Source organism: Dendroctonus ponderosae, unplaced genomic scaffold (genome assembly GCF_020466585.1).
Source record: "Dendroctonus ponderosae isolate FM_Combo_2020 unplaced genomic scaffold, Dpon_F_20191213v2 Dpon_F_20191213_2, whole genome shotgun sequence".
Lineage (NCBI taxonomy): Eukaryota > Metazoa > Arthropoda > Insecta > Coleoptera > Curculionidae > Dendroctonus > Dendroctonus ponderosae.
The window spans coordinates 313,720-326,944 of record NW_026018165.1 but is presented as its reverse complement, the minus strand read 5'-3'; the positions used below and the strand labels follow the sequence as shown (position 1 = coordinate 326,944).

General features: G+C 39.3%; 1 protein-coding gene across 1 annotated transcript in view; it reads right to left on the bottom strand.

Moving 5' to 3' along the window:
- The window catches only part of LOC109537618 (sarcolemmal membrane-associated protein), a gene marked incomplete at its 5' end in the record, with an annotated part of 30,421 nt that overhangs the window by 8,417 nt on the left and 8,779 nt on the right, over positions 1–13,225 (bottom strand). The window contains 3 exon segments of the mRNA XM_048663818.1: positions 1,348–1,503; positions 7,488–7,616; positions 7,689–7,877. Coding sequence (XP_048519775.1) covers positions 1,348–1,503; positions 7,488–7,616; positions 7,689–7,877 — 474 coding nt within the window.

The window sequence follows — 13,225 nt, the reverse complement described above, 5'->3', positions numbered from 1 at the left end:
CTTGTCAGTGTCATATTTGACAGTAAATGGGGCCCAAATGGGGCTCCCATTTACTGAAATACCATGAATTTCGATCCCCCATTCCAAACGTGAGCACCCCAGGCCATTTCCGTTACAGTATAATTCCATGGTTACCGGAGTTTTAAATAATTACGAAGCAACAGGTATTTGGGCAATGTTAATTAGCCAGATTACCTTGAAAAACATTGCTGCCGTATTTCTGATATAGTTTTTTGCAAATTTCTCAGTTTTTAATGACAATTAATTTATTTTACTATTTTTTCTGTACTCCTATAACAGCGCCAGACAACACCTCCAGAGGAATGACGCCAATTTTGAATCACCCTGTATATATGTAATTCGGAAAAATATGTCTTACGCAAATGGCGTGCAAAATGCAAACGTCGAATCTTAAGGTATCTATCAACCAGAAACTGCCAATCTAACTTCTGATGAAGCAAATAACAATCCAGAAAACGGATCTTTTTGAAACTCATTTCATGCAAAAACACTACATGAAAACTCCAAACTACATCTTCTACAACACCGATCATCTACATGGAAAAAGGCATGATGGCACTGCGATATTAATTAAGTCAAGGATTAAGCACCATGAAATTGACATGGTCATAGCTCTATGCAACCATGTAAGCCAAAATTATTTCCCGATATCTACTGGTAAACCCACTTACTGGCCAACAGACAGAATGAAACAACCGGACCTCATTGATTTCATCTCTAACTTCATCGCTAAGTCGTGTCTAGACTTATCTTCAGATCACTCGCCAATTATCATAACTCTTAACATCAAAATCACCGTTAAATAACATGAGAGCAGACTTCATACCAAACAAACAATTTATTGCAAAAAACGCGAGTTTTGTTTTTTTTTGTTTATAACTTTGAAACTAATGGAGCAATGGGAATGCCCCAACGAGATGCTTTGTAGAGAATCAAAATATTTTAGGAAAAACCCTAAAATTGGGCGTTTTGTCGAAAATTCAAAGCTCCGTCATTTTTTGAGCTGGAGCGCTAAAATTTTGAGCAAAAGTATGTAAATGGGTGCTTTCGGATTAATAGTTTTCTCAAAATCGCGATTTAAAATTAGCAGTGCGCCTTTTTCAAGCCGGCTTATATGCGTTACCGTAAGTCCGATTATAATTTCAAAAAGTTTTCAAAAATAAAAGTTTGCGAAAATTGTTCAAGCGCGCCTCGCAGTCGACTGGTGGGGGAAGCAGCAGTGGCGGTGGGGAAGCGTATATAGAAATAGCAACGGGAGTCCCGCGCGGCACGATCTACTGTTTTCCTTACCGTCATGCATGTCTTGTACCGTAATATACTATTTACCTCTGCACTTGCGTCTTTTTTCTCCCTTTTAAACGATACTCGTTTTCCGTTATCTTTTCCGTTTGCTTGGCTTTCTTCATCGTAGTTTTTCGTTATCGATTCGAATTCGAGATCTTCGGTCTTCTCTTCTCCGCAGGATTTTTCAACAGGTGCAACCTGCAAAAAACTGGATTTAAAATAAAGTCAAATTTTAACATTTATATTAGTATTCAATCATATTATCGCATCTATTTTGCATAAATGCAGGATTATTCAAAATTGGCGTCATTCATTTTAATGAGTTATAGGGGCTCACTTGTATGTGATACAAAGTGTACGATATAAAAATCTTCAAAAATTTTGTTTCGAAAATTTCTAGAAGATATTAACAGTGGAAAATCGAATTTCAACTTTGTTATCAAATATTATTTTCAAATGGTCCCATGTTTGATTAGTAGCCTATTGGAACACTTAGGCTGGGTATTGTAAAAGCCGGGTTGAACTGCCAACTGCCCAAGAGTCGGTTCACTTTCAATCGACGGTTGACTGCATTTGTGTATTATAAAATCTACTGAGCATCGGGGGTTCGTCAACTCTCGGTTGGCCAATCAGCCAATCGAAACCATTGCTTTTTCGTCAGTTCCGAAAACTGCTGGTGTCTGTAAAAGTTTACAATATTTTATTACCTCGGGTTTTTATTTGACTTCTGGCGAATTTCGGTGCACAAAAAATGTATGGAAAAGGTAAAGGAAAATAGTACGTATATATCGATGCAGACTCCCGCTGACTTGTGGGTGCAGCTATATCGTTGAAAACCCTGATTGAAAACAAAAAAACGGACGCAACCACGTGGTGAGATGTTTTGGTTTTCAATTATTCACATCACATTTAAAAAAAAATCGCCGATGCGAGAAATTACGAACGAACCCTGTATATAATTATTTTAGCAATCCTACTGATTTAAACCAGATTCTGCTTGGTTCTCAACTTAATTCATAAAGCACCTACACTGTAATATATTACCTTGAAAAACATTGCTGCCGTATTTCTGATATAGTTTTTTACAAATTTCTCAGTTTTCAATAACAATTCATTTCCTTTACTATTTTTCTATACTACTATAACAACGCTAGACAACACCTCCAGAGGAATGACGCCAATTTTGAATCACCCTGTATATATCGATCGGAACCAGCTTTTAGTAGTATTATCCTTACCACCTATTTTTAATTCGTAAACAAATCGGCATTTATGAATGACTAGCTTTGTCTATACAAGGTGATTCAAAATTGGCGTCTTCCTCTGGAGGTGTTGTCTGGCGGTGTTTTAGGAGTACAGAAAAAATAGTTAAAAACATTAATTGCTATTGAAAACTAAGAAATTTGCAAAAATCTATATCAAAAAGACGGCAACAATGTTTTTCAAGGTAATCTGCCTGATTAACATTACGGAAACACCTGTTGCTTCGTAATTATTAAAAACTTCGGCAACCATAGAATTATACAGAAAGTGACAATAAAATACACAAGGATAAACGGTAATTTCAACAGGATTTGTTGACTGTGGAAAGTACTTCAAAATGTCAATTATTGCCCTCATAACCTCGAATTCATATTTATAAATAAAAATACATTTGAATGATTAACTCGAAAGAAGTTAGTGCCTGTGTAATCTTCTTATTATCCACTCTTATCGAGCAGCTTCTCGTATTCGGTTAATTAGCTCCTGCTCAATTTGTACCGGGGTTCATTAATCCATTGGTTTAATCTGTCCTAGTGCCGTGTGTATCTTATACGGGGTGGCAATTTTCTGAATGAAATTGCATGGCTAACTTCTATATTTTTAAAGATAGAGAATCCGCTAAATTGGCGAAACTGGGCAGACTTCAATTGCCGATTTTAACTTTAGCTACCAGACTTAGTTCCTGAAATATCCTAAAAATACAATAAATCAACTCTTTTTTAATTATCACATATTACGTAAACTGCTTAACTTAGAAAAAAATTAAAATTGCACGTGGTAGGTGTGCTGATAGAATTTTTTGCGTTGAATTCAATAAACTAGCACTCATTGTCATAGCCAACTTGATTTACGAGAGAAAAAATAAACTTGTGTTTTTTTAAATGGTAAGCCTTTAAGAGCCTTTTTGGACAAGTTGTCCAAATTCAGATAAGGCTCTGCTCTATCATAAATCTTTCTTAGATACCCATATTCAATAATCTCTAAAAAATCTAAATCGTCATTGAGTAAAAGGTCATGAAGATCCATTTGGAGACAAAGTTGAACGAAGAGTAGAAAGTATCTTCGTAAATAAATCACAACGAATCACACATTACATATGGCAMAAGTTAGGTTAAAATCAATTTAAGGCCTGCTTAAGAATCTTAAGCCATCGTTGCTGGCGGTGCAAACGGGAGCTGTCTGTTAATGCCGCCTTAAGTCCATAAATACATACGGTGCAAACGGCCATCAATCGCACAAGCGAACCCAGGCCTTTAAAGCTGGATTTATAGTCGCCATAACGTAAAACGTAAGACGTAAGAAAATAAACGGATGAATAGCAGTGTAACATTGTACCAGCCACTGCAGCTCTTCTCGGTGGCTGAGAAGCGCACATTAACCTGAAGCAGACTGAAGGGGCTCGTGTAAACGCCAACATTTGAACTAATGTATCTCTATCAGTGGCGCTTCTTTTTGAAGCGCTTCTCGGCGGTAGTCAACTACTGAACGCCACAGACGCGCTGCTAAATCGGTTGTCGGGCCTCGGTCCGTCCGTGTGAATAGCTCCATATAAATCAATGTACATACAAAACGCGCTTCTCAGCAGCGCCCGCCACTGAGGAGCGCTGCAGAGTGGCCCGTGTGAAACGGCTCTAAAAACCTTTTTTTTCTGAATTAAACGATATAACTGCTTGTATGTTTATGTGTTCTTTTAACCGTAAAAATTCAAAAGAAAACCATTAACAAGCATTATTGTCACGAAATGGTTACTGTATCTATCACTAAGTGTCAAATAAATCTTACCTTTTCTAGTAGTTTGAGTTAATAGATATCATTAGTTAAAAGTACTACTGTTGCTAAGTAAATATGGTGCATTTTGCTAGCAAAAAAAGACGGAAAAATGTATTCTAACGAGGAAAAGAATGACATGCTATTCTGTTACTATACCTGTAATAGAAATAGTAAAATGGCTAGCAATCTATATTTGGACCGACACATGGATAGGAGACTGCCAGACAAACAACTTGTTTCACGACTGGAAGCCAACTTGAAAAAATACGGATCATTTAAAAAGCCAACACAAACGGGAAGACTACATTTAAAGAACAAGATGAAGAACGAGTTTTAATTTACACCCATTTTAATACAAATTCATCAATCAGAGAAACTGCCAGTGAATTTAATGTTATCCTCATCTAATTGAAAATAAGCGAGATCAACGTGTTTTTTTCTGTGAATGTCTGGTGTATCATTTTTAGTATTAAATTATTGGTTCATTCTTTTATAATCACAATTTAAATAGCGAGAGATAGTTACACCTTTTAGAAAATGAACTTGAAGACATGTTGGATAGTTTGCCGTTAGCATCGTATCGAAAATTGGCGTATTTTCAACATTCACACAAGATTTTCCTGGTTGGATTGCCAATGCAGTACCCAGTCGGTGGACAGGACGTTCACCGGACTTAACACCTCTGGACTATTTTCTGCGGGGTACCTTTAAAAACAAGATCTACAAGACAAAACCCAATGATATTGAAGAACTAGTAAATAGAATACGTTTATTAATAAGAAGTATTCGTCCACAAACCATAAGAAAGGTGTCCTTGGAAATTATTAGAAAATGCCAAAAGTGCCTAGACGTAAACGGAAGTCAATTTGGATATGTAATTTAAATGATTCGTTCTTTCATTTTTGTTTCGTGCTTTGTGTGATAATATAGTTCTTGTTTCCAGAGCCAACTACACATTTTTTACGATCTTTTGAAGTTTTACGGCCACAAAAGGAAAAAAAAACATACAAACAATAATATCGTTAAATTCAGAACAAAATAAGTATTTAAAAGGCTCACTATGATTACTATTCAAAAAACTTAAGTTCATTTTTTATCTTGTAAATCAAGTTGACCATGACAACGAGTGCCGGTTTATTGGATCCAACGCAAAAAGTTCTACCAAGGGCAATTTTAACTTTTTTCCAAGTTAAGCAGTTTACGTAATATGTGATAATTAACAAAGTGTTGATTTCTGGTCTTTTCAGGATATTTCAGGAACCAAGTCAGGTACCTAAATTTTGAAAACGGTAATAAATAGGCAATCGAATTCTGCCCAATTTTGGCAAATAACGTATTCTCTATCTTTAAAGATGTAGAAGTTACCCATACAAAGATTCAGCAAATGCCCACCCTGTATACGTGGTAGGAATGTAGACTTCCTCGGTATTTATTTGGTGCTTGGAAAAGTGTCAGTTATTGTGCTCTGAGTACCCCTGGAAGGCTCTGCTGCAATGATGTCCAATATTTGTTCCTCTGTGTCTGGAACCCGAACATCTATTGTCGTCCATTATCTTCATGGAGCACATATCCACTGCCTCTAGCCCTTTTTTGTTGGCGTGATTGGCTTTGGCAGTTGGCTTCTGCTATTTTACTGTCTTATCTATATTTTTTTCGTACTCTATAAGTGAGCCCCTATTACCCCTTAAAAGGAATGACGCCAATTTTGAATCATCCTCTATGTATATTGTCTTTGGATTTAACATCGCGGGCACTCGTTTAGTTGGTAAACATTGAGGGCCCGTTCTCAGCGCAAGGGCGCAAGTTAAAGTGAATAGCGTCGTTTGAAAGTCCTCCAGTCTTCCTTGCGTCGGGCTGATTTTGAGTTAGATATGTATATTGTTCGCTCCGGGACAGGCATGATATATTGCGTTTCTTACTTTCGCCTTTCAACTTCAGAATTTTCCTGTCTCAGCTTGCAGATCACCTGTTTGTATTCCTGGTGCTGTTTTTAAAAACGTGTCAGCTTTTAGTTGAAGTCTTCGAGCAGACGCCTTCAAGAATGCAATCTATTCCTGTCTGCGAAACATTTCAATAAAATTTCACAAAGTACCACCGCCACAACGTCCAAACTATTTCAAAAAATCGGGAAATAATTACTCTTTTCAAATATTTCAATTATAATACACGAAATACCCTCATTCGGGGTGAAGTCGGACGAATTTTTTAAATACAAAGTATAATTTTGAAAAGAAAATTTCCAATAAAATAATTTAGTCTTCCGTGTCTCCTTTGTCGAATTCCATAATAAAACCCGTGAACTTGTCATTACACCTTAATTTTTTTCAGATAAACGGATCTGCCTTCACACATATGTGTGGCGTAAAGGCGGACGACCCTTTATCAAGCGCTTAAAATGGTCTCAGCACCTCTTGAAAGAGGCATATTCTTATTCTTATTAAGTTTCTCTTTTTATGAAATTAGGCGCTATCCGCCATATTTAATTTTTTTTCTTATCGCGTAAGGTGAATTTTGGTGTCCTAAACTTTTTCTGTCTTATCGAATTTCTTAGAGTGCCCTAGCGACGTTTTCCTCATTGTAGTTCTTAAAATTAATACCGATTTTCTTTTTATACTGCCGAACCATGATGTGCTTTCACCTCTACAAAATGTCTTTTTCTACTAAAACGCATTATCTGAGACCAAAAAACAATATTTTCTAATGAAATTGCCATGGGTTTACTAATAATAGAGCACATCAGAAAAAATAACTAATTTGTATTTTTCATCTTAAGTATTCCCTTGTGTGCAACAGTCTCTTTTATAGTTCTCCCATTCCAAGGAAAAAAAATACAATTCATAAAATCCTCACCCTGTGTTCCACGGCGAATTTATTCAGCAAAAATGTATACTACTAATGACACTAGAAACTTAACTGACGAACATATAACGGTTGGGTACATTTTTACGCGGGCATCAAATGATATTGACGAAAATATTGACCAATAACGGTCTGTTCGACTTCTCCCCGAATGACCGGTACCTCAAAATCAATAGCATCAATAGCACTTGTTTATTCCAAATATGTCAACGAGAATCTTAGTATAACAATCCGTAATAACCAAACACACTCTTAAATCACTATTTAATGTCACTGTTAAACACACTTACCGTCAAGCTAATGTGATTCTCATCATATCCATTGGAATTAGATTTATTTAACTCTGACATTTCATTCTCGGCAATAATTTCTTCTTTTGCTTTCAGATCATCCTCATCAAAAATCAACTTAGGTCGTTGCTGAAAAATGTTCGTGTTATATTAGTTGGAAATGCACATAGCTAGACTTTAATGTAATCTAATATTACTTACTTCAATCGCAACAGAAAAACTGTGTTTTTTTGCGACCTCAAGTGTAAGATCATAAATTTTTGATTCAAGATCAATAATTTTAACTTCCTCTTCCTCCATATGTTGCTCAAGCTCCTTAATTTGCCTCTCATATTCCAACTTTTCCTCTTCAGCCTTAGTTTGTATTTCTCGAAGTTTTTGAACAATTTCCTACAATAATTTAAATACGAAGAATATGTTATTTGCCGTATAGTCTGAATAACTGCATATATCTAAAATATTAAAAATGTTGCGAGTATATATGTACTAATATACAGGGAGTCACATGGCGTACAAGTATTTTGTGTACGATATATTCATATCAAATAAAACAGCTAGCACATCTTGTAATAAAGTTTTGCTCTATAATGAACCGAATGCATAATCTTCTTCTTTTTGTGCCATACTCTCTCCGAGTGCGTAGACAACATCTCGCGTATACTTGTGGAACGCATCATTTTACACAATTTTACGGGACGTGCAGTTTATCGCCGGTTCCGAACGACACTAGTTGAGAGGAGGTTTTCCTCGACAGAATAGGCAATCGTGGTAGTTTTCCATTGCTTTCTACGAGGTGGCCACAGTATAGCTGCCTGAAAATTATTCACGGCTTGTCTGGGGATCGAGCCCGGAAACTCAGGCATGACAAGCGGATGCGTTCACTTACACACGACTGTGACCACCATAATAACGGGTTATCCAATTCGCGGTTGGGAAAGTAAAACCTTCCTATTTGATATCTGTCAAAGGTAAACGTCATCCCAAGCGTTTTTGTTTTGTTGAAGGTTTGCCATTTTGAAATATGGATCGTTTAACTGCCGAAGAACGCGTAAAAATTATTAAATGTTACTATAAAAATGGTGATTCTGCTGTATCAATGTTTAGGGCTTTACGAGAAGATTACGGTCGACATAATCGACCCACAAAGCAAACAATTTCGGACACAGTGGACAAATTTGAAGAGACTGGATCGGAAACAATCGTTCAGCAAAAAATATCGCTGTTGTAGCTCAAAGTGTGGAGGAAGACCCGAATTCGTCGATTCCCCGACGTGCTGAACATTTGAGCTTGTCTGTTGCAAATTTTACAATTGGATTTGAACTTCCATCCGTACAGTCCAACTGACTCAAGAATTTAACCCTCAAGGTCATGATCAACGCAGAACAGACGCAAATTGGGTGATTGAACAACAAGAAGTTGATGATGATTTTTCGAACCGAATTTTCTTCAGCGATAAGGTACGTTTTTCGCTTGGTGGTTATGTGAATAAACAGAACAGCCGTATATGGGACTCTCAGATTCCTCAGGTGATGGCAGAAAGGCCTTTGCATCCTGAAAAGGTGACCGTATGGTGTGCATTATGGTCTGGTGGTGTTATTAGACCGTACTTTTTTGAAAACGATCATGGAAGAGCCATAACAGTCAATACTGAGCGCTATGGACGCATGGTAACCGATCATTTTCGATTACGATCTGGAAGACATGTGGTTCCAGCAGGATGGGGCAACAAGTCACACAACCCTGGCAGCTAGAGCCCTATTGCAAGAGAAATTTCCAGGACGCGTAAGTTCGAGATTGAGTGATGCCAATTGGCCCGCAAGATCCTGCGACTTAACACCGCTAGATTTATTTTTGTGAGGCTATGCGAAATATCGTGTTTACGCCAACAATCCTCAAACTCTTGAGCACTTGAAAAACAATATCCGTGAAGTTATGACCGAGATATTACCGGTAATGTGCCAAAAAGTCATTTAAAATTACGAGTTTTTCAATGAGTTCCCAACCATCTACGTAATAACAAAATTTCTGTTTACAGACAATCGATAGAGACGCCGAGAAAACCCCCGAAATTCAAAAGGTCGGGGAATTATCGATTGGACGTTTTTTCTTTCGCGTAATTTTAGGATAGGAGTAGAGGATTAGGATTTCTTCTGGCGGATTAGTGAGGAATACCCTTTCCGCGAGTATAAAGAAGCGTGGGCAGTGGGAGGAAAGAGTCAAGTTCAGAACATTTTCGCGACACCTTCTGTGACGGAAAAAGTGCACCTGAAAAAATCAGACTTCGCCTGATTCCAGACCTTTGATACGTTCTGGATTAAAAATGTTAACTTTTTGGTCGTTCGTGTGCAGGACTTTTTTACCCAGACCACGGGTGGCAGACCAGAAATAACTGCTATCGAAGTGTCTCAATTTGCGGATCCGGAGCTAGGCGTGCAGCAAGTTCGGTTTAAATGCCCGTGTCGGGTCACCTCATGCGCGTCCCAATTTGCGCCAAGCTTTAAAGAAACCTCGCGGCGCGTTAGTACTAATTTAGGGTAGTAACCCCTGAAATAATGTATGTCACTCAGTTTATTGCCTTGACAGAAGCAAATCAACACACGCAAACAAACAAAAGAATAGCGAACGAACAATAAAAAACAACTAAATGAACTTAAATATAAAAAATAAATATTAGGCTATAGGTGACCAGTGGTGTCATTTTTGGTACCGATCACCCTTGTACGTCCCATCCAAAGTGCACTTCGTTCAGGACTGTCCTCAATTGATTTTTTTTTCTTACTTCACTTTCAAACACGCTCGTAATCAGCACAACGTCGACCTCGCACCATAATTTTATGATACATGGAAAAGGGATATTAAGGGCGGTCGCAAAAATTATATCGAAAATATTTCAAGCAAAATAAATATCTGTCAGTAAACCAACCCACCAAGCGGCACGTCAACAAGTACTGCAAAATGAAGAGAACAAACTTTCAGAAATTGATAGTAATAGTGATATTAACACATTTTCTCGTACAGCTTTAATGTTGTTTGTGGACAAAATATCGGGCTTCTTGCTTTTAAACCATCACACTCACTTTTCAGTAGGTTAAGTATTTTGCAATAAGTTACAATATTTATATTGTGATGAATGATGACAGAACTGTGCGTTTGATTTACCGTGCGTTTGTTTTACAATGCGTAAAATGGAACTTACTTATATGTTATTATATTTTTTCTTTCCTGGGTTTCAGTCAAAGTGGAAAATAAAAATGTTCATGTCGCTTATTTCATATAGCTCTTCGTCGAGACAACAGCGTTATAATGAGGTAATTAAATTAACACAATTAAAATATGTTGTACAAAAAAATCAATTTACAGTGTTAAAACATTAATTAGTTCTTAAGAAAAAAAATCTTCTCGGGGATCGTACGGTCAGTCCTGTAAACCAGTCCCGAAGGAAACGCGTACGGAGACAGTTCAGGGTACTTCAAAAAGAAGGCTACCGACCCCACGCCATTTTGTTTTTTTTTCTTGAATGCTGAAGAGCAGGGGGGTACTACCCAAAAGAAGTACCTGGCATCCCGTACGTGGGAAAACCCCACGGTATCCATTAAATTTTGTGCGTTGGACTTGGGTTCTTTTTTTGCGTGCGCATCCACCATTCCATCCCTCAAAATGCAGGGACAGGGTCGCGATTCCCATTCCGGGGGAGAGGCTCCGGAAATGCCCTCCGCTCGCAACTCGAGCGAATGGAGGGGGAATCTGCGCCACAGGGGGATTGAAATTGATGGTATTTCAGTAAATGGGAGCCCCATTTGCGGTCAAATATGACACTGACAAGCGGGAAATTTCGCACCTGGACTGGAGATTTTGAGAACCGTCTGGGTTACCTGGAGGAAACTATATAAGCGACGACGAGAACCAGACGAGAGGGAGCTCCCAGTTGCTCATCATCTCTCGACCGATGAACAACAGCTCTCTAAACGTTCCACTGTTTGGTTTGATTATTTTGAACAAAGTGTTTTACACTCGCGGTCCAACCTCGAGGTTGAAGTCTCACTAGTGTGTGTTTTGCCCTCCCCCCGAACCACGTGTATACGCACAGGGTTAAACAAGAAAGAAATTCGAGCTCGTGTCTCCCTCAGAGGCACGTGCAGGCCCCCCTTTTGGGCTCCGGAAAGCCCCTCAGTGCAGTGCCGTTAGCAGGGTAGTGTTCCTGAGTGTATTTTGTGATCGACATTGCCAGTTCTTGAAATACCAGAAGCTCCTTTCTCCAGCGCAAMTTCCAACATCATAAAATGAGCTCTCGCGAGCGGAGCCCTTTAGGGTTCGAAAKSCCTCGACCCTYCTCGAAGGCAAAAAGTTGATCGCCATTATCAAAGGGCTTCACAATCAAATGGCACTTCCASAAATTCAGGCCGAACTCGAGGAACTAGGATTCACCCCTTCAGAAATCCAATTCTACCGAATGGGAAACCGCAAAACGGCGACTAACATGGTCAAAATGCTCCTCCCAAAAGGAGCAAACGAGCATCTTTGAGGTCAAGTACCTCCTAAACCTCTCAGTTGTAATCGAACCCCAAAGGCATCCCCAAACAAACATCAGGCACATTCCTCAGTGCAAGAGGTGCCAAAAATTCGGCCACACAATGACAAACTGCATGGCAAAACCCTTCTGCTACAAATGCGCCCAACAGCACTTCTATACAGCCGAGAGACATCCCGGTTAAGTACATCAACTGCGATGGTCCCCATCCGGCAAGACTCTTGCCCCAAAAACCCAAACTTCTCTTGCCCAAAAGCAAGGAAAAGCAAAAACAGCCAGCTTTCAAAACAAAGTTTCGCCTGGCACTTCCTACGCCGCCAAAGCTTCCGAAGCCCAGGATCAAGCACCCCCAAAGCCCWCCGTCTCAAACCCCCCCGTTCAAGCTGCCCAAAAAGCCCCCGTGAACCCCAAAACGCCCCGCCCCGTGCCCCACAGAACACCCACTTTAACCCCGCTTTAATGCAACTCCTGCTCATGCCTGAGAGCGAAATCCAGACGAAAATAAATAAAATTGCTGCCATGATTGGCAATTGCCCGGCTCTTCAAGCACTGGCATGAATATAAAACCAGCCGGCGTCCACATTGTTTCCTGGAACGCCAACTCTTTGTACCCCAAAAGGTACGAATTTGAAGGCTACCTCCGGGAAAACGATGTGGACATCGCGTTAATCCAGGAGGCTTTTCTGCAAACCCAAACGTTCTTCCAAATTAATAATTATAAAATCTACCGAAACGACCGCCCCAACAGTTGAGGGGGTGGCACTGCCATTATTGTCAAAAACTCCATTTCCCATTCCCCAAACCCCCCCATCGCCAACACCTCAATTGAACACACGTCGGTCACCCTAAACATGGAAAACGCCCAGATCCTCATTATTTCGGCCTACAAACCACCCAATACACGTACAACCGAACTCGATTACTCGAACCTTCTCCAAAAACACTTCCTGGGGCTGCAGGAAAACAAACCCCGATGGGCGCAAGCTCCTCAACTACGCACAAGACTTACAATTCTAAATTCATGCTCCCTCAGAGCCAACACACTATGACCAATAATACCCCCGACATTGCCATCTCTGAAGACATCTACCACATCCTCCACGTTACAAACTCCAATTCCCTAAGTTCTGACCACAACCCTATCATAATCGACATTAACGAACAGTACACTAACAACCCCTTAGCCCCAATTTCTTACACAGACTGGGAC